Source organism: Melanerpes formicivorus, unplaced genomic scaffold (assembly GCF_026170545.1).
Source record: "Melanerpes formicivorus ecotype bairdi unplaced genomic scaffold, bMelFor1.0.p_v2 SCAF_21, whole genome shotgun sequence".
Classification (NCBI taxonomy): domain Eukaryota; kingdom Metazoa; phylum Chordata; class Aves; order Piciformes; family Picidae; genus Melanerpes; species Melanerpes formicivorus.
Window position 1 is genome coordinate 7,853,398 of NW_027142373.1, and position 21,129 is coordinate 7,874,526.

Consider the following 21,129-nt stretch of genomic DNA (forward strand, 5'->3'; position numbering starts at 1 on the left):
TGGTATACAGTATGCAAACAATAAAAACCTCAGAACTAACATTTTAAAGATGATCCTCTAAACAAAAGTGGCTTACATCTTACAAAGGGCTACAGAACAACTTCTGATCCCCCTTGAAATCTGGGTCCTATTATTTAGGAGCAAAATGACGCATTCAAATTCCAATTTCACTCAGGCTAGAAGAATTTGATGTCCATGTCTCTTTTCCACATAGACCTTTACAAAATTTGTGGATGCATAGTTTTGAAGACTGTAACATCTTTATAGGTACACTTCATGTTCCTCAACTACATCCTGAGAGTCATATAAAAAGACCTTATTTTCATACATCAGAAACAAACTGGAAATTACCAAAACCTCCACTCTGAATATTACTGGCCTTTCTGCAATAAAAATCTTACAAGGGCTCTTTGTATAACATGATCTGCTGCCTTTACCTTCTGAATCCAAGGCAGTGGTGTGTGCATTACACAGTGCACAGTTAGCCACGTATGAAACCACTTGAAATGCTCCAAGTTACCATTAACATTCTTAAAAGTGCAGCAGTGGAATTCCAGAATGAACACAACAAACTCCATTCAAGTGCAAATAAGAAAACATAGATTTAAAACCCAAATATCTACAAAAACTTAGTAAGAATAAAGCTTTACAGGCACTTGTAAGGTAGTGTTTGGGACTCCGCTGCAAAGTGCAGGAACAGCAAAGAGTACAGCTGGAATTTGGAACAGGAAGCGGCAACCACACAAAACCGTTACGATACACAGAAGAGTTTCTACAGTTCAGGAGGTGCCAGGGAAGACATTTGCCATCAGAAGCCCTAAGTTCCAGAGCAATGAATCTTTGTCCTAAAGATCTCTTCCTATTTATATTCTGTAACAACAACATTCCATCACTTCTGACTTTTTGGAAGCCTGGTCAGGTGAAAAATTTCCACCAGTCTCTGCCTGTGAATGTGAATGGCAGTTACTGAATCCACTACATCACTCTGTTTTTAATGGAAGCAATTTAGGAGTCTCATGAAACTCAACAGAGGAAAATATGAAGTCCTGCACCTGGTGAGGAATAACCCTGTGCACCTCCTACAGCCTGGGGGCCAGCCAGTTGGAAAGCTGAGGGTCCTACTGGACAACAAATTGGCCATGAGCCAGCAATGTGCTTTTCTACTCAGTCCCCAGTATGTCATTAGCTTTCCTTAGGAGCAAAATAAATAAATAACAGACAAAGCCAAATGAAATATGGAAACAAAGAACACACTAGGTTCATTATTTATTTGGAAACTAGTAAGGAATTACGGAGTGGAAGACTTTTTAGTGGTGGGCTGGTGGAATGTAGCATCTATTATGTATAACCCAAATTTCCCCATTAAAAATTCCCTTTAGCAAGAAACTAAACCAAGACTTGTGCAATGTATTCTCAACAAAGAATCTGCCTGTTTAAGAATTCCTCATGAGTTCAACAAAACATTGAAAATATTTGTAGCAAGTGGTATACTGACACATGAACAGTATTAAGATGCAGAAAACCTTGTATTTAAAATGTAAAGGATTTTTCAAAGCTCTTTTCATAATTGGATGCCTTAAGTCACTGCAGTTTGAGTTCTCTTTGCTGCATTTTAATTCCCTCTATTCCTGAAGTCTGCTGCAGCATATTTAATGCTTAAACATATACAACATATCTCCACCTAACAGATAGGGGGTTTGTGCGTTCATCTCAGTTCCAAGTGTTTATGAGGTTGTCCAGACTCTGTGCAGGCTTCTGCAAGCACAGCAGCCCTGTGTTCTGCTCACTTACACTTCTGCCTTGTTGAGTGAGTACTGGATCACATCCAAACATCTGGGTGCTGACGTTGAGGGGTTTCGTTTGCCCTGGCATGTCATCCTCTATGAACACATCTCTTTTAGAAAATGCTTTCTAAACAATAGTGGCTGTCAGGTACCAAAGTGAGACCACAGACCACTGGTGACTTTTCTCAGCAGCTGGTCTTTGCCTATGGACATCTACTTCTGAAAATCAGACCATCTGCAGTGACACTCCTCTGCCTCTAGGAAAAAAGAAACCACACGGATCTCTAAAATGGTGTGAGTGTTTCCTACAACTGAATGCCACCCGTGAGTACACTGCAATCTGCTTACCAGGCTGCAAGGATGGAGGCTTTGGCAGGGACAATATGACAGATGTGAAAGATACCCCTGTCCTCTTCTCTGTCATTTTAGAATGTTTGATTAACACACAGAATCACAGAATTGTCAGGGTTGGAAGGGACTCCAAGGATCACCTAGTTCCAATACCCCTGCCATGGCCAGGGGCACTCTCCACTAGACCAGGTTGCCCAGAGCCACACCCAGCCTGGCCTTAAAAACATCTAGGGATGGGGCTCCCACCACCTCCTTGTTTCAGAAGCTCCACAAGAATTACTGGGTTTTGCTCTTCTGCCATTACCTTTGCCTAGCCTGTAAGCGAATGGCCTAAATTCAGGTAGTGGTAGACACTCAAAAACTGGTAGACAGTCAAAAACTGTATTTACTGATCCTCAAAATTAGTAGTGTCTCACTGGCTGTATGCTACCTGCTCAAAACAAACCACCACAATCATTTAGGCTGGAATAGACTTTTCAGATCATCGAGTCCACCTGTACATTTAACATTGCCAAGTCACCACTAAGCCAAGTCCCCAAGTGCCACATCTGCACATCTTTTAAATAGCTCCATGAATGATGACTCAACCACTGCCCTGGGCAACCTGCTCCATTGCTTGACAACCTTTTTGGGGACGAAATATTTTCTAACACTCAACCTAAATGTCCCCTACTACAACTTGGGAGTAATTTCCTGCCGTCTTATTACTTGGAAAAAGAGACAGACCCCGATCTTGTTGCAACTTCCTACCATTCTAGCATTCTGTGTCATTCCTTCCTCTTAGTTGTAGAGACTGAGGTCTACCCTGAGCTTCCTTTTCTCCAGACTAAACACCCTGAGCTTCCTCTGTCACCCCTCAAAAGATTTGCTCTCTAGACCCTTCAGCAACCAGGTTCATTGCCAGTTCAGCACCTCCATGTCCTTCTTGTAGTGAGGGGTCCAAAATTTAACCTGGTATTCAACTCAGTACTGTGTTCAAGGTTATGATCCCTTCCCAACACACTGGACTGTGTGCTGTAAGCACACGAAGTACTTGAGCACCAACTCCTGAATTTCCTAATCCCAGAGCAGCCTGCTTTCTGTGCCGCACTTCAGAAACCTATCACAATTTGCATGGATGCTAAATAATAGCAATATTAACACACAGTTTTATAATTCTGCCTGCTTTGTATGAATGATAGTGGAGCACCAGTGGAGAAAGCTCACTCCATCTGGATGTAAAAGGAGGTATCTCATAGAATCCCAGCATGGTGGGGGTTGTTAGTGACCTTTGGAAATCATCCAGTCCACCTCCACTGCTAAAGCAGGGTTACCCACAGCAGGTTGCTCAGGATCACAGGCGGGGTTGAATTCTCTCCAGAGAAGAAGACCCCACTACCTCCCAGGGCAGCTTGCTCCAGAGCTCCAACACCTTCACAGGAAAGATGTTTTTCCTCATGTTCAGACAAACACTCCTGTGAAGATATTGATAACCCAGAGCGGTTGGGATAAGTAGAAAACCCTTGGAGTTGATGAGTGGAAAATTCTTTGAAAATAGTTAGCGATTTTAACAAGACAACAGAGTTGATAAAGAGATACCCAATTTAATGGAATGACAAAATTGGTGAAGAACTCCCCTTACTATAATTGGCTGGAATGCAGGAAGGGGCAGAGGGACCTTGAAGAATGGAAGATCAAACAGGAACTGGGATTTTCTGTGAAATACTTCTGTCATTCTCAGATAGATAACCTTGGTATAGATAGGAAGAACCGGGACTTTCTGTGAAGTATCAACATACCTCTGTCATTTTAGATGGATAATTTTTTGCATCTAAGCATGTACTGAAACCTCTGTTGGTACACAGGCTTTGGAAAGGATCCCCCTGTGTCCAGCACGGTAATAAAAACGTAATACATGAAACTTACTGAGTCTCTTGTCCTTCTCTAAACCAGTTGTGGAGTCTCCTTCTCTCCAGAGACTTTCAAACCCCACCTGGATATGTTCTTGCGCAATCTGCTCCAGGGGAACCTGTGTTGGACTAGATGATGTCCTCATGGTCACTTCCAACCCCCACCATTCCGTGATTCTGTGAAGGTATACTCGGAGGTGGTGCTCCCTTGGTAAAGTGTGAGGGCGCACAAAGGACCTGTGCCCGCTTCCTGGAAGGCAGAAGTGGCAGCACAGCACCACTCCCAGCTACAGACACCATCTGGCCCATCAAGTCCCTGACTTCGGCCCTGCTCACTCCTCAGCCGGGCAGCGCTCCCCGCTGGTAGGATCCCCCACACCGCTGAGACCAACGCACGGTTCGTCCCGGTGCCTCCCGTGCTGTCCTGCTGGAGCCAAGGCTTCGGTGCCTTCCGCGCTTCCCTGCCGGGGCCAGGCTCCCGCGGGGCTACATGTGGGGCAAGCCCCGGCCGTCACTTCTCCCACGCCGGCGGAATCGCCCCACATACGCCCCCGGAGCCCCTGCGCGGGCAGCCCTGTAGCGGCGGGAAGGGGTCACGTGGCGGCGCTAGGACCCGGTCGCCCCCACTCCGGTGTGGGAGGGGCGAGCAGTCACAGACCTGCCGCGCCGGAGCGCTCACCAGCCGGTGGGGCGCAGACGGGCTGGGGCGGGTCTGACCGAGCGCAGGGGGGAAAGCGGGCAGCGGTCTGGCGTGAGCACGGGCATCCTCACGCCGAGGCGCGGGACGTGACTCAGGTACTGAGGCGGCGCCGTCGTGCGTGATGCTACGGAGCGCTTGGCTGGCGCACGGGGTGGGGGCTCCGGACCCGGGTGAACCGACCCTGGAGCGCCGGACAGGCTGAGAGGGTATCTCTGCCTGGGGCTGCCCGGTGCTGCCGAGGCTTTGGGCGAGCGCTGAGCGGGCGTCGCGGCTTCATCCCTCGGCCAGAGGCTGTGCGGGGCGCCGGTGGGGCGGCGGGCAGGGCGCGGACTGTTCCCATCTTTCTGGGCGCCACCTCACCGTGGGACGGACGGGTACCCCCCACCGGCTGCGCTTCCCCCAACGCGTGGGGCTAGGCGTTTACTTTTCTTGCTCGGGCAGCCCTCGTTGCCGTACGGGTCCCCCCGGCGTTCCCACCATCGTCGGGCTGGCAGCGCTGTCCGGGCTCTGAGCGGTGCTGGCGGCTCAGCCCCGCTGTGGCTGCTGCCCCCCACTTCACACTTTGGCGGCCGGGTCACGCCTAGGAGAGCGGTGCCGCCGGCCCTGGCGCACGTACAGTGCCACACCGGCGGCTCGGGAGGCATACGCCAGCTTGGGCTTTGTTCCCGCCATCGCTGCCTTCAGACCGGTACCGGGCAACGAGATTCTCGGCGTCCAGCCCTGGCTCCACCGTCCCTTCGTTACTGCTCACCTTGCATCTAGCCCCGGGTGGGGGTCAGTTCCGGAGTTCCCTTTGTCACAGCGGCGACGCACGGTCCGAGGGACCGTCCTCTCATAAGGGCATCGCTGCAGCCCCGGGTTGGTACTCCGTTACTTGGTGCAGCGAACGCTCAGAGAACGGCGAGGCGCTGAGACGCGTAACGCACGGCCACCTCTTCAGGCTCCGTGAGCATCCGTGGCGGCGGCGACCGGAGCGCTCGGCGGGAGCCGTTTCGGCTACGTGCCCACCCCGGAGCGCCGCGCGGGCGGCCGTGGCGGTGGCCGTTGGCGGCACCCCGCGACCGCCACCATTGTTCGGCCGATCCCTCTCCTCCCACGTGTCGCGGGTCGCCGCAGCCCCCCAGCTTCTGGGGGGAAAGAGCCTTTTGTTGCTCCTGTCCTTAACCCCTACCAGGAGGTTTTCGGTTTGCTCCAGGGGCTGCGGAGTGGAGGGGAAACGCAACAAGGGGCGGTAGAATCGCCGCGATACAACTTCCTCGCCGGCGCAGACCGTTAGCACCGGTTGGGGAAACACAGCCTTAGGTGGCAGCGGGTGTGTGTGCTTTTGGGGTAAAGCAATTGGAAAACCGTTTGGCTGAGGATGTCAGAGTGTGAAGTCATGTAGGGTTTTGCAATGCTTGCTTCAGAGGGAGTGGTGGTTTGGTAAGGCGTGGCCGTCAGCACTGTGGAAATGTGAAGCAGAATCTGAGTACAGTTACACCTGTTGTGTCCAGGATAGTGCAAGGTAAATGATAAAAATAATAAGATGACATTTAAAATTGTGGCCGAACTGGGAACTCGCATATCTCCATGTGTGACACCATGTCAGGCAGCTGCACTGTCCACAGTGATTGTGTAAAAGGACACCTCTTGGCCAGATGATCTTCTCCCACTACACTCAGCTACATGTGCGAGATACAGTGCATATGCAGGCCAGCATTTAGTACCATCAGAGCAGTTCCATGGTATTCTGCAAAACTAAGCCTGTATGTCTGGCTGGTGACAGGAATGGACCCTTAATGAGTATTTATTTGGCTCTGTCATTTTGGGGGTTTATACTAGGCAAAATAAGGACACCTCTATAAAAAAATGGCAAGAATCTCTGTTTTCCTAAAGCTCTGACACCTTGCAGAGCCACCATAGCTGCAGGGCTGAGATTAATTTTCATGACATGAAGAATGAACTTTTAAGTTTTCAGCTGAAGTTGGAATCCTGCAACTTCTATTTTTGAAAGCATAGAGAAAGCAGCCAGATAACTCAAGTGCAACTGAAAGCATGTTTGTCAGAAAGGGCATGTGCTGTCTTAAGGAGCAGCTGTGATGCTGACATTAATGCACTTACGGTAATGGATGTGGTGTAAAACCAGTATGCTGTAGAGAAACAAGTCCAGAAGCTGGGCATTGGATATAGACCGTAATGGTTGACAGAGCTGTTCTTACAGAACCAGTGTATGTTTCAAAGGTGGTACACGAGGAGAGTGAACTGTTGGTTACTGTTGTATTAGTAGTTACAGAAAACACTCCGTAGATTCACAGAATGGTTTGGGTTGGAAGGGACCTTTAAAGCTAATCTAGTCCAAGCTCCCTGCAGTGAGCAGAGACATCTTCAAGTAGATCAGATTGCTCAGAGCCCTGTCCAACCTGACCTTGAATTTGTTTCCAGGGATGGGCCATCTACACCTCTCTGAGCAACCTGGGCCAGTGTGTCTCCACTCTTGTTTTAAACATATCTTCCTTATATCTAGTCTAAGTCTCTCCTCTTTTAGTTTAAAACTGTCACTCCTTGTCCTATCACTACATTCCCTTATAGAATCCCTCCCCACCCTTCTTATAAGCCCCCTCCTTTAAGTACTGAAAGGCCACAATAAGGTCTCCCTAGAGCATTCTCCAGGTCCTTACTGCATTTTCCAGGCAGAACAACCCCAACTCTCTCAGCCTGTCCTCATAGAAGAGGTGCTCCAGGCCTTGGAGAATTTCTGTGGCCCTAATTTATGCAAGTATTTATCTCAAGATTAAAAGAGCTATTTCTTTTGTGTTAAGAAGGCTACATTAATGCTTCCTTTTAAAACATGAAGTCAGCATGCAGATCTGTCTTATTCTTTTGTGTATGGCCTGGCATAAGCTAGGGGTCCTTGTTGATAACATCCTTATTATGGGCAAACCCCCCAAACAAACAAGAAACCAATCCAATACTATAATCTGATCTTCCAAGATAACATAAAGAGAGTTTCATTATATAAATAAATAAGCACAACCTCCCCAGAGGAGCACTATGCCCAGATATTAGAACCTACACTGTTTAGCATGCCTTGCTACACATAAAATTGGAGTGTGAGAGTTCCTTGTGTCATTGCAAGCCTGTTGGTACCTTGTGATGTGTATGTTACTTACTTTGCTATAGCAGGGAACACCAAAATAGTTTGAGGTTAAGTGGAGGCTGGAGATTGATTAATAGCAAATTAGTGTGGAATGCCATCTACAGCGACAGACAGCACAGGATTACTGTGTGGGTTACTGTACGACTTTTGAGAGAGAGATGAGAAAATGGTGAGAGCTGGGAAACCCCTGACTGAGAAAGGCAGATGCAGCAGAACCAGAAAACTGCCTCTGATCAAACAGAGGCCAAAATGGGAGAGTGAAAGTCGCTGCGGGGCTTTGCAGGGAGGACAGGAGGTCAGGGCAGCCATCAGTAAATACAGTAATGATTTTGTAGGGGAGTGTGCAGCAGCCATTGGAAATGGGTGTAGGCTGGCTGATGTTTAAGCAGGTGAGCCACAGGACATGCACAACTGTCATGCCATTTGCCCATCAGAATGGCTTGTACAGAGTATCTCAGAAGAAGCTGAAATAAAAACAATGGAATACATGGATACATTAGTGCTTTAGAGCTTCAGGGAAAGGTTAAAGTCATGCTGAATAGGCAGATGCCAGTGATGTCAATGCAAAGGGTAGCTTATATATCGGGGGCTGTCACTAGGATTTTGAAGAGTATGAAAATAGAATTATTTTTGCAGGAGTAATTTCCTGCAAAATTTCAGAGTCATAGTCACAGTCTGCTTGTTTTTTTAATATAATTGGGCAAATATAGAAGGTTTATGAGCCCTCTTAACATAGTATTCAGAGTGTGTTTTCAATGTATCCACACTCCCAACACTTCATGAAGACAGAATCCTTCACATTCACAGATGACAAACTAAAAGAGGATCTTTACATTGCTCAGCTTAGACTGTCTTCCTCATTTTATAACCGTACAGTTCTCAACCTAGTGGAGTTTCAGACTGAATTCCAGCCTGAGCTGCGTTCCTTACATGGAAGTTCATGTTTTGTTTTTGATAACCGTTATTTATTTCTATCCGAGGATTCAAGGTTGGGCAGATTTCTGCCAAAGTTAAATTAATTCACAGTGAGTTCTCAAGCTATATAGGTCAGGCTACACCCTCACAAATACCCTTCTTATCCATACTGCTGATCAAGAAGTACTGCTATGTGGCCAGTGAAGGTACTGGCTAAAGACCTATCTTATCATCTTGCCATTTCTAGGTTCGCCTGATGATAAAAATGGTCTGCTTTTATGTACACTGTACCACTACACCAAACACATCACCCACAATATACCTACCATCACCTAATATCTCCTCCTAACTGATCCTGTATTAGTTTCCATGGCAACAGGAAGATAATCTCAGGAGCATGAAACTCCTCAGATTTGACTACATTTGCTCCTTTTATTTTACACTTTACCAAAGCACGGACACATTAATGATAGGAAGAATCTGGAATAAATACTGACAATACTGTCTGTGTGGAGATACTGGAACCCATCTGCAGCCAGATAAATGTCATTCTTTGCATCCCAACAAGGCTGAGCTGGCAAAAGCAGAATGCAAAGCAAACTGTTGCAGTTGTGCAGTAGCTGCCTGTCTTAGCAAGGCTTTGGCAGTACTGAAGTAAAATTACAAGTCAAAATTTTGCTTCTACAAATCAACCACAATCAACAACCTCTTCTTACACTAGCCCTGCACGTTCCACACGGGAACCTTCCTGCTACTTCCTCATGAGCTCTTAAGGAGGGGGATGCAGCCTGGCACAGGGCAGCAGGATGGAGGGAGCAGGTTGAAGTGCATCTTCTGCTGTGGTTACAGAGACAGGGCTCATTTAGTTCTGGTAATGGCCTTGTAATTTTAATCTTAACATGAATTACAGCTGGCCCAAACCAGACAAACGAGAGTGAAGTATGCATGTGCATACACAGACCAACCTTAAAAGGATGGCGTTTGAAAGGCTGGTGCGTTGCTTTAGGGTAATTTTTAGCCAAACGTGGCAAATAACATGACGTAAAGGAAAGGGATGTGACTGTTTCCCCACAGGCTTGTTTTCATCATGTGCTGGGAGTGCCCCCCGGTGCCCCACATCTCCAAGTCCAGCTCCATCACCACAGCAGAACGTGCAACCCTTTTAGGGTCCATCCCTCTAAGGACAAAGCTCGATCCCGCAGCCACGTGGGACAGAGCTCACTTCTTGCCTGTTGCCCGGCTCTGCCGGACAAGGGAGGGGTCCCGCCTCCTCTGAGTGAACCGGGCTCCGCGGGCTGCTGCGCGCAGGGCGGGGAAGCCGCGGGGCGGGCGTGCATCTAGAGGAAGGGGCAGGCGCTGCCTCTGCCGCAATTACGGTAGCAGAGGTCCCGCCCTCGCCCCGCCCCGCCCCGCCGTCCGGTCACGTCCTGCACGTCTCAGTGCGGCGGCTCCGGTGCGCGTCCCAGGAGGCTGGCTGGCGCTAGCTCACGTCACGGTGGCGGCGTCATGCCCTGGGCCGGGGCGGGAGCTGCTCCGTGCGGCCTCTGCCCGCCGGTTTTGCAGGCCTTACCCTGAGCTGGCTGCCGAATACAGTCCCTGTCCGCCATGGCTGGAAGGAGCCTGCAGCCGAGCCGCCGTTAACGGTGGTTCGTCCCAAAACCCGCCTGCCGCTAAGCTGGCTTGGGTGTAACTAGCTTGCCAGGGTCCAGCCCTGCAGGTCTCAGAGGCTGCCATCGGAACATCTTTGCTGTAGGCTCGATAAAGGAGACGCTGCAGCTAAACACACTTAACTGGTGTTACTGTGTTGCCACTGACTACCTAATGCTGAATAAAAACTACACAACTCGTCCCCCAACTTTTTAACCACTCCCGATGTAACATGGTTAGGAAGTCATGGGAGTGAGGATTGCTCCTGCCCCCTGGACTCCTGACTTCAGGTTTACATCGTACTCCTTCATATACCTGAATTGAAATGCTTGAACCAGCCTCTTCCCTATTAATACTGGAGAGCTACCAGAGTCATGAAGGGTTACACTTTGTGCATCTACTCTGCTCTGCCTGGTTAGTACTCTCACAAACCCAGCAATTCCTTTTTGCAGAATGCTTTATACCTTGCCTCATAAGGCAGGACTTGTTTGAAGCTCATTTTAACATCTTCTGGGCTTCTCCAATACACAGATGCAAAGGCCCTTATGGCTGCATATAGAAAATATGTGTGTGTAAATTAATTAGTTAAATGCTACCAAAAATCCTGATAATGTAATAAACCTGAGAAGGAAAAGGATTTGCTTCAGGCTGACAGTGATACTGAGCACTGCTGCAGTTACTAATTCCTGTCAGCCACAGAAACTGCCCAGGCACAGTTTCACTGCAGTTTAGTTTAGGTACTTACTTGATGCGTGAAAACTGACAGCTCATCAGAAGCTCAAAGGGATCTGTCCATCTTTTCAAGATATCAGTACATCAGGGCTGCATTGCAGTCCTCAGTAGGGAACAAAAAGCCTGGGTGGTTTGTCCACTGTTGCACAGAATACTTGTGATGCACCAGGATTTTGCATTCAGGTCTCCTAACTGGGTAGTTCAGGAGCTTTAATATAACAAGATCATGTAACAAACATCCCACAGATGTTAACATGGTGGTTGTAATTTACTTGTGAAGTCATATGCCTGCATTAAGAACAGTGTGGCCAGCAGGAGCAGGGAGGTCATTCTGCCCCTGTACACTGCACTGGTTAGGCCACACCTCGAGTACTGTGTCCAGTTCTGGGCCCCTCAGTTTAGGAAGGATGTTGACTTGCTGGAACGAGTCCAGAGAAGGGCAACGAAGTTAGTGAGGGGCTTGGAACACAAGCCCTATGAGGAGAGACTGAGGGAGCTGGGGCTGCTTAGCCTGGAGAGGAGGAGACTCAGGGGTGACCTTATTGCTCTCTACAACTACCTGAAGGGGGGTTGTAAACAGGCAGAGGTTGGTCTCTTCTCCCAGGCAGCCAGCACCAGAACAAGAGGACACAGTCTGAGGCTGCGCCAGGGGAAGTTCAGGCTGGAGGTCAGGAGGAAGTTTTACACAGAGAGAGTGATTGCCCATTGGAATGGACTGCCCGGGGAGGTGGTGGAGTCACCGTCACTGGAGGTGTTCAGGAGGAGACTTGACAGGGTGCTTGGTTACATGGGTTAGTTGATTAGGTGGTGTTGGATGATAGGTTGGACACGATGATCTTGAAGGTCTCTTCCAACCTGGTCTGGTCTGGTCTGGTCTGGTGTATTCTATTCTATTCTATTCTATTCTATTCTATTCTATTCTATTCTATTCTATTCTATTCTATTCTATTCTATTCTATTCTATTCTATTCTATTCTATATACACCCTGAACTGCTGTAATGGCTTCAGTTTTCCTATGAGGGAGTGAATAGATTGAGATCCAGTTCCTTCTTTGTGAGAGCTGTGAGGGGATGTTAATTTAAAACCCCTCTGTATGCATCTCATGTATTTTTGCAACTTTTGTAAGGACTAAATCTGAACAAGGAATAGTTAAAATTGCAAAGTTGTAGTCCATATGCTACTGGCAACTTAAACTGTGGTGTAATTTCTGCCTATTGTGGTTACATGACTTTGATTAGATAATAGTCCCACTGTTTGTCAACTAATTGCTCTTTTGTTTCCTAGGGAACATTCTTGATCTTCGTGATGGGAGCTGTAGTAGCTGATGATGGCCCAACTGGTGTTAAAGCCCCTGATGGAGGCTGGGGCTGGGCGGTCCTTTTTGGCTGTTTCATCATCACAGGCTTCTCCTATGCCTTTCCCAAGGCAGTTAGTGTCTTCTTTAAAGAACTTATCCGGGAATTTGGCATTGGCTACAGTGACACTGCATGGATTTCCTCCATTCTGTTGGCCATGCTTTATGGAACAGGTAGGTAGTTCTCTGTTTCTGAAGCAGTATTGCATCACACAATGATGTCTGTAGGTCATACAGTCACTTACAGAATGAATCATTACTTGTATCCAAGCAAGGCATTAAAAAAAACTACTCCAGAAAATATTTCAGCACATCCAGCTTGCATATGACATTAAATCTCTAGAACTCAAGAGCAACTAAAGATAATGAAAAGGAAAAAAAACTGCATGGCACTCTGAAGATGAGAGAGACTACGTATTTGACTGTAGAGGATAGAACACTCTTTCAGATTGACCTCAGTATGGACAAAGAATCACAGAATCATTTAGGTTGGAAAAGACCTTTAAGATTGACTCCAATCCTAAGTATAACACTGCCAAGTCCACCAAAGAAGAAATGCAAACTGACATATAATCATTTGGAAAAATAGTTTTATCTTAGCAACTGTAACTTGCTCTTCTTGCCTAGGTCCACTCTGCAGTGTATGTGTCAATCGCTTTGGCTGCCGCCCTGTCATGCTTGTGGGTGGCCTTTTCGCCTCGATGGGGATGGTGATAGCCTCCTTCTGCACAAGCATCGTTCAGATCTATCTCACTGCAGGTGTGATTACAGGTAAGTAGTATGCATGGTTGAAAATTGGTTAGCTAATGGCTAGGCTTGAAGTTTTGTGTAAGTGGCAAGTACCTCAATCGGCAGGATCATCCAAATGGGCTTTTGTAGAGATGGCCACTAAAGGTGGAATTAAACTGTCACTTGTTTTTGATAAATGTTAATTTTTCTGGTATGTTCAATAGCCAGGGCTGCAATCAGTGAAGAGTAACCAAAGAAGGCCAGAATATTATGGAGATGGAACGCTTTAAAAAATATTATCTCAGAATTCTTAAGTCCACTTGAAACAAAATGCTTTTAAGTTATGAATCAGAAAAACTGTAGTTGCAAACTTGTTAGTAGTGATACTGTAGGCCACTATTAATTTTTACATGCCCTCTGTTCCAGGTTTGGGTCTGGCACTGAACTTTCAGCCTTCACTCATCATGTTGAATCGTTACTTTGACAAACGCCGGCCCTTAGCCAATGGGCTGTCCGCTGCTGGAAGCCCTGTGTTTCTTTGTGCTCTCTCACCGCTGGGACAGATACTGCAACATGAGTATGGCTGGAGAGGAGGATTCCTTATACTGGGTGGGATGTTGCTCAACTGCTGTGTATGTGGAGCATTAATGAGACCTTTGGAGCCACCCAAAAAGTCTGAAGCTACCAAAGAACCAACTGAGAAGAAAGCGAAGAAAAAACTCCTGGATTTCAGCGTGTTTAAAGACGGTGGTTTTGTAATCTACACGCTAGCAGCATCTATCATGGTGCTTGGCCTCTTTGTTCCCCCAGTTTTTGTAGTGAGTTATGCCAAGGATTTAAAGTATCAAGACACCAAAGCAGCTTTTCTTCTGACTATTCTGGGATTCATTGACATATTTGCTCGGCCTATTTGTGGAATGGTAGCTGGTCTCAAATGGGTTAGACCACGCTGTGTCTACCTCTTCAGTTTTGCTATGATTTTCAATGGCTTTACAGATCTCATGGGTTCTATGTCTGTTGATTATGCTGGCCTGGTGGTCTTTTGCATTTTCTTTGGCATCTCTTACGGAATGGTAGGTGCTCTTCAGTTTGAAGTTCTCATGGCTATTGTTGGAACTCAGAAGTTTTCCAGTGCTATCGGTCTGGTGCTCCTGGCAGAAGCTATGGCTGTTCTAATTGGTCCACCATCAGCAGGTAAGTGTTCCATTTAGTTCATAATTCAAAATCATTTGCATTGCATCCATTTGCACAAATTGTTTAAGGGAGCAGAGAAAAAGACACTTGAGAAGTGGAGATTGTGCTAGTCTTGCCTCAGTGACTCTGGTTACAATATAAAGGCCAAGATATGGTGAGATGAATCTTTTGCTTCTTGGATCTATATCAAGACTGGTTGAATTGCCATCTGGACATGGTGCTCTTTCTCCACTGAAAGCCTACACTAGACTTCATATTAGTAGATGGCTAATCCTGTATGACATGAACTTTATACACAGAGGGAATAACTTCTGTGAATTTCAGACATCTTTGGAGTTAGGATTCAGAAAATGAAACCTGTCAGTTTTCTCTGGAAAGTATTAGGATAGATTCTCTATATCCATGGTGGATTTGGAAGGGGAAAGAAAATGTCAAAAGAAGGAGGGCAGGGAAAAAAATCTTAGAGGGAAGACTATAAAACTGCACTAAGGAAGATAGACTGCTTCTATTCAAGTGTCTTGCAGCCCAAGAATACAGGAACATTATAAAATATTCAAAATCATTAGTTTGAATTCAGAATTACAAATGAATTACCGATCAAATAACATAAATTATACAGCATCTGACCTGAAAAATAACAACTCACCCAAACCCTACCAGTTCACTGCCATTAAATATTTACTGTTTATATCAGACACTAAAAAGCATCAAGAATCTGTGACAGAGCTCTCATGGAAAAACTGGTACTATGCACTACTTCCTCTGACCTTCAGGTTTGGAGAGACACTTCCTTTACATTGTCCCTCCAGTTCATTCACCTCCACCAAATCCTGTGAAAATTAACTTGACTAAAGCATCAGGATCAGTTAATTACTCCAGACTATTAGCTGAGATCTGAATTTAAGCAGACAGTGCACTGCCTGTGCAAGAAAGGAAACAAGGCTGGGAGTGAGAGGAAGTTGCTAACACAGAACCTGGCCACAGATGCACACATTCATCTGGGATACATGGCACCCGTCGCATTTCTTGCTGGGCTGGTTTTATCCCAGTTGCATTGCATGACTGTATCCACAAGGGATTCAGTGGTTTGGAATGTGACATAATGCCAAGGAATATTAAGCTGAGTTAAAACAATTAAGAAAATATTTCTCATAAACTTGTTAAAATGCTATTTAAAAAATCTCACCCAGACGGCCATGGTTCTTCTAGACAGGAGTCACTTAAAGTGTTTAGAAAAAGCAGGAAACAAAACTCATTGCAAGATAGCAATTTTTGTTAATTACCTGAAATGTTGTCTTTTCCAGGCAAACTCCTGGATGCTACAGGGAGGTACATGTTTGTTTTCATTATTGCTGGAGTAGAAGTTACCACCTCTGCACTCGTATTGGCCTTGGGAAATTTCTTCTGCATTAAGAAAAAACCCGAAGAACCACAGACAAAAGAAGAAGCAGCAGAACGAGAGGAATTAAACAAATCTGAAGACAAAACTCCCGAAGATGCCAAGGTGGACTCCATTGAAGTGGAGCAGTTTCTGAAAGACGAGCCTGAAAAAAACGGCGAAGTTGTAACTAACCCAGAAACCTGTGTGTGAGCATGGGAGGAACCCAACCAAGTGTTTAGAAAAGAAAGATTTTCAACACTATTTATTTTAGAAATAGAACTAGTTTAGGGCTGGGCCATCTGATTTATTAACTGGAAGCCAGTCAGCTCATCAGGTCTCTCTGGCAGCTGATTAGCTCGACTACCTTTTATCGGAAAAATTAGCTTTATCAGTACAAGGTGGAGCATTGTGGTTATACTTTCTATGTAAACTAAAAAGCTTTTATAAACACAAGTAAAGTGTTGCTATGCATCACCAGAAACTGCTCACTTGAAGAGATATAGGGAGAATATATTTTAAGCAAAGTGGAATTCTATGTATGCTTTCAGGCAATATTGGTGAAATCACTGTGTTGTGTGGCTAAATATAATTTCCCTTTCTGTGTTCTTTGTGAAGGGGAAAGAGTTTGAGACGGAGAAAAATCTCAGGAACTTCAAGGTCTCCATTAGGCTTTTGAACTTCTTACTTTTTTTTAGATTTTTAGATTTAACTGGCTCAGCCCTAATTTCATTTTGATAATATCTGTTAACTCTATGTAAATGTATTTCTGAGTTTTGTCTAAACCTGTAATCTTTGTAATTATCATCTAGAGATACTGTATGTGGGATGGCACATTACAGATACTGTCCTCAGCAGGTCACACAAAGGAGATTCTGAAGCAGTGCTAAAGGAAAAGAAAACAAGCGGAATCAATCCTGACAGACTGTAAGCAAAGTTCACCTGCTTACATGCACGGATTTCATTGCAGTTCCCTGCACCAGTGAAAAACTACTGCAAGTACCACAGAGAAGATGGATTTTAGGTTTAGTAGAATCTTCTGAGTGTCCACTCTGTATATAAACTAAACAGTTTCAAGTTTCCAGATGACTTACAGAGTGGGTAGGCCCAGGGAGGGACTGGACTATTTTGTAACACTTTGGCCAGCTTTAAAACGCAATGCTGGCAAACATAGGAAGGTCTCAACATGTTGATTTTATTTATTTGATTTTTAAAAAAAATTATCCCACTTCCCTGTCCTTTTGCTCAATTTGTGGATGTGCAAGGAGCCATTCTTGTTGTCTGAGGAAAAACCATGGAACTATTGGTCATATTTACCACAGTAATGCTTAAGGACAATCAAGAATGGGCTTGGCTCTGCTACTCATTGCACAAACAGAACAGGGAGTCTCTTGGCCAGTCTTGGAATCTTCTCTGACATTGGTATGGGGGAACGAGAAGAAACAGAAACACATCAGACAAGCAGTGACAGCACATTTGAAGAAATGCAGGGAGGGAAAAGATTCATTGTGAGGACACTGAATAGAAAAAGAAGGTAAAAAGAAGACATGCTCTATATTCTTTTTTTCCCACCCAAACACATTCAAGAAATGTGATCTGTTCAAAATCATGCAACCACCCACTATAAAGTTACTGCAACCCACCTTTCAGCTCTGGTTATAAAAAAGCTCTCCAGGCTTTGTGGTGACTGCAGTAACAATCTTCAAAACAGACTAATTGTTACAGATTCAGTTTTCCTGTTGGTAGCAATGAAATATTGGCTTTAAGGTGCCAAAATTGTTCCACTTAATCACTGAAAACTAAAAAGACCCTGATCCCTTCAAACCTCGTGCCCCTCTGAAAAATAACATCCTTCATTATTTAACACTCACCCATTTTAACAGAAACAATGCAGCAAAGCCAACAAAGTGCCAAAACCACGAATCATTCCCTAATGGAACTATCTCAGATACCATCTTCCATCCTGGTACTTTCTTCAAAATGGTTTTGCATTGTTAGGACAACCTTGCATGGAAATAAAAAAGCTAGGATCACTATGGGCTTTTTGAGTGATTTTAAAGAGAAATGGATGCTACACTGAATAAACTCGTTATTTTTATATTGCATCTAGTGCATTACTTTAAAACCTTTTATTAATGCAATAGCAGGAATTGTGCTGGCATGTCCTAGTTGGAAGAACTCAAGTCACCAAACTTAGCTTCAGTTTGCTAAAGACTAAATCAGTACTTGGAACAAAACACTGATAGCTTCAGAAGGTCATTTGAAAGGGTGAGAGGAAAATGGAATCCACAGATCAATTTATATCCCTGGAGGATGCTTCAGATGCTATATGCATGCCTGATGGAGCTTTCAGAGAGGACTTCCCTGTTGTGCTTCAAAAAGCAAAACTAGAAACCTTCCCACAGGTGAATTCAGATTCTCAAATAGACATTTTGTTTTCTTACTGTGGGTTTTGATCACCAGATTTCTTTGCTAGATAATGCAATACTATTGTCACAGAACTAAATGGTTATTCCCTTGACCTCAGGTTTTGGCATATCTTAAGTTTCCATACATTCTGTAAATTGTCTAAACTGTAGCATCTCCAAAACTTGGATTTACCACACTGACTTTCCAGACTATGTTTCATTTCCCATACATAATACCCTTAGAGTTAAGGTGAAAACAAGAAACGTTTATGGTACAATTTTATGTGATGGGGGCAGAAGAGGGAATTTTTAAGACAAAGGAAACTCATTTCCACAAGACACCATAAATAATTTCTAAAGTAAATCTAGTGTTCACAGAATGTGCCCTGTTGGGCTATGCAAGTGCTTTTCATTGACTCAATGATGAACTGCTCTGAGGAGGACTGCCAGTGCTCTCATGCTATTTTCAGCAGAGATCTTCCAATAGATTGCAGTGTTTGTGAGAGCAGGAGATGCTTACTGCATGAGAAGGCAAATCACAGGACTCGACTGTGAGAAATTAGGGTATTTGATTTGCTGATCAATTTCATGCAAGTTATAAAGTATTTTGCTGTTTTTCATTACAAGAAGCATCAACACAAGAATGAACAACTCCCAGTGCAAGTCTCTTAGCAAGATCAAAACTAGAACTCTTCAGACTGAGTTCTGAAGCCATTGAAACTCCCTGCTTCCACTCTGTCCCATTCAGGGGTGACACCTAGGTGTGTGCTAGCCCACCAGCCCTATTTCCATTCAGCTGCCTTTTTTTCCTTGGAAAGAGACATTATAGTGAGGGGAGTGAAACCTCCATGCAAGCCAGATCCCTAGCCTGAAAAACTGCAAGCCAGCAGTGCTGGGGCATGTACCCAACAGCTACCACGGACATGGCCACAAAGGCCCTCACATTGAGCTCCTTTGTTACAGATCTCCCTCCTTCCTATCCCAAGAGGTTTAAAACAAACAAGCAAGCAGCAAGTCCTTAGGTTCCCAGCACTGCCCTAGAGCACCTGCTAGGAACCAGTACACATAGAAGGGAAAGAGGTTATCTGAACCCTTTCTCTTGACAAGACTAGCCTGGCTCCTTAATTTAACACTGCTTACTGTAAATTCAGAGGGACTTGCTTTTAAACCTCTGCAGGTATTTTAGTATAGTATTTCTTTAATCTCAACACCACTGAGATCCCCTTAAGAGCAGTTTGTGAGATGTGTTCTTCATACATTTTGAGGCCATGCATAGTTGAAGTCATAAAGCATTGCTAAAGAGACACTAACTGCCTAGGGTCACAAGCAGAACAGTTCCAGGCAACATCTATCTCGATGAATCTTTGTTCAGCCTTCGCCTGGTCAAAAGTTTTGCAATTTTTTCATTGAAAAAAATGGAATAAAAGGGAAAGGAAATCATTACACAACTGAATTGCCAAGCATCCCAAAGACAACACTGTAATTTGCTGTTGCATCATACACTATTGAAACAAATTGAATTCCTTTAGACACAGAGTTCATAAATCTATTTAAGATGTCCGTGAGGGAAGCAAAGTGCAAAAATTCCAAGTACAATACTACAGAACGGGTGAAAGACAGATGATTGTTCTGAAACTAATGAGGGGTCTTTTAGTGTACAGGCTAGCATAATTTTTACATCTTTGTACATTCTATAAATTGTGTACTATAGGATTTATGGCTGAAATAGTTTATGTTTGATCATAGATCTTAAGCCCTTAATTTTGTAACGCAAGGAGAGGGTATGTGTATAGATGCCTGTAACACACACACACTGAAGAGCTGTGTATGTGTGTGTGCATATATATATATAATATATATATATTTATAGATACATACATAAATATGTATCAGATATGCAAAATACCCAGTAGATAGAATAGAGACAGTTTGTCTGTTTACTAGACAATGAGCAATGCAGAGTTAAAACTGTTTTCCTCCTCCTCCTATACAAAGGTAAGTTTGCTTTTTGAAAATTCCTTTAAGAAAGTATCTTGTACCTATTTGGAGCCAGGAAAAGTTCAGCAGAACTAAGAATCTCAAGTGATGCAGCTGTTTAATCATCACAGTCCCTAGGTTTTCTTCTTCTCTAACCCTTAAACTCATCACAGCAAGTCTTCAGCATTACTTGCTGCTACAGCAGCTAGATCCCTAAAGCTGAGGCTTGAGATGGTGTGAAGGACTGGACAGACAATGCTTGGTAATACTAAATCCCATTTCAACAAACATGTGTTGGACAACGTAAAATCATTCTTTCAAAAGAAACCAAACCATTCTCCTAACCAAACAATCTAACTTGAAAATGAAAATCCAAAATATACCCACCTATGCACCTTTGTTATGTCCCAAAGAACACCTTCACTTCGATAGGCAATCATGAACAGGGCTTTTGGGAGAAGGCAACTCTTGGAGTGGTAAGTACTGACTTGTGTCTGTGCCTCTATGTCTCTCTGCCACACTTGTCTTTAGGGTTATGGGAGTACACTTCATTTTTGTGCAAGTGAAATGACTTTTTGATTCTTGTTAATGCACTTTAATGTAACCTGCACATTTATACTTAAGTCCTTTCTTCTTTTTTTTTAATGCTTTTCTAGTAAACCGTTGCAAAATTAGTGAATAAATATTTGGTTGTCAAAAAACTGTGGGTGTGAGAAAATAAGCTTAGAAAAAGTGACTTTAACACCCAGATTTGGAAACTTTGCCTCATTTGCACATGCTCAAGTAAGCTACACTGAAGCAGAGCGCTTAGAGAGAAGTAAGAGGTGACGCCGAGCTGACAGGGCTGGAATTTAATGTAGGCAAGGGGACTGCTTTTGCTGTGACTCACAGTTTGTTCAGTTCCAAAATGGACATGAGCTCCTGCTGTACATGA

General features: G+C 44.6%; 2 protein-coding genes across 3 annotated transcripts in view; one reads left to right on the top strand and one right to left on the bottom strand.

The window, feature by feature from the left end:
- CCDC57 (coiled-coil domain containing 57) overlaps window positions 1-10,382 on the bottom strand; it is a 41,790-nt gene extending 31,408 nt beyond the window's left edge. Inside the window, exons 1-4 of the mRNA XM_068151742.1 lie at window positions 10,270-10,382; window positions 9,998-10,112; window positions 5,651-6,045; window positions 5,476-5,589 (exon numbers count right to left, since the gene is read on the bottom strand). Of these exons, the coding sequence (XP_068007843.1) occupies window positions 5,476-5,589; window positions 5,651-6,045; window positions 9,998-10,112; window positions 10,270-10,382 (737 nt within the window). The remainder of the gene's footprint in view (window positions 1-5,475; window positions 5,590-5,650; window positions 6,046-9,997; window positions 10,113-10,269) is intronic.
- Window positions 4,693-20,889, top strand: SLC16A3 (solute carrier family 16 member 3). 2 transcript variants are annotated; one of them, XM_068151375.1, is made up of 5 exons: window positions 4,693-4,819; window positions 12,440-12,683; window positions 13,137-13,280; window positions 13,665-14,432; window positions 15,737-20,889. In XM_068151375.1, the coding sequence occupies exons 2-5, from the start codon at window positions 12,461-12,463 to the stop codon at window positions 16,021-16,023; spliced, it is 1,422 nt and encodes a 473-aa protein (XP_068007476.1). In that variant the 5' UTR covers window positions 4,693-4,819; window positions 12,440-12,460; the 3' UTR covers window positions 16,024-20,889. The 2 variants fall into 2 exon arrangements, with proteins under 2 accessions (XP_068007476.1, XP_068007477.1); XM_068151376.1 differs by lacking the exon at window positions 4,693-4,819 and adding an exon at window positions 5,835-6,228.
- Window positions 20,890-21,129: the final 240 nt, after the last annotated feature.

What these genes read in the sequence shown, in the direction of transcription:
- SLC16A3 (XM_068151375.1), top strand. Translation starts at nt 12,461, where the DNA reads ATGGGAGCTGTAGTAGCTGATGATGGCCCAACTGGTGTTAAAGCCCCT. An exon ending in GGCCATGCTTTATGGAACAG is followed by an intron (nt 12,684 to 13,136) that starts GTAGGTAGTTCT and finishes CTTCTTGCCTAG; the next exon opens with GTCCACTCTGCAGTGTATGT. An exon ending in AATTGGTCCACCATCAGCAG is followed by an intron (nt 14,433 to 15,736) that starts GTAAGTGTTCCA and finishes TGTCTTTTCCAG; the next exon opens with GCAAACTCCTGGATGCTACA.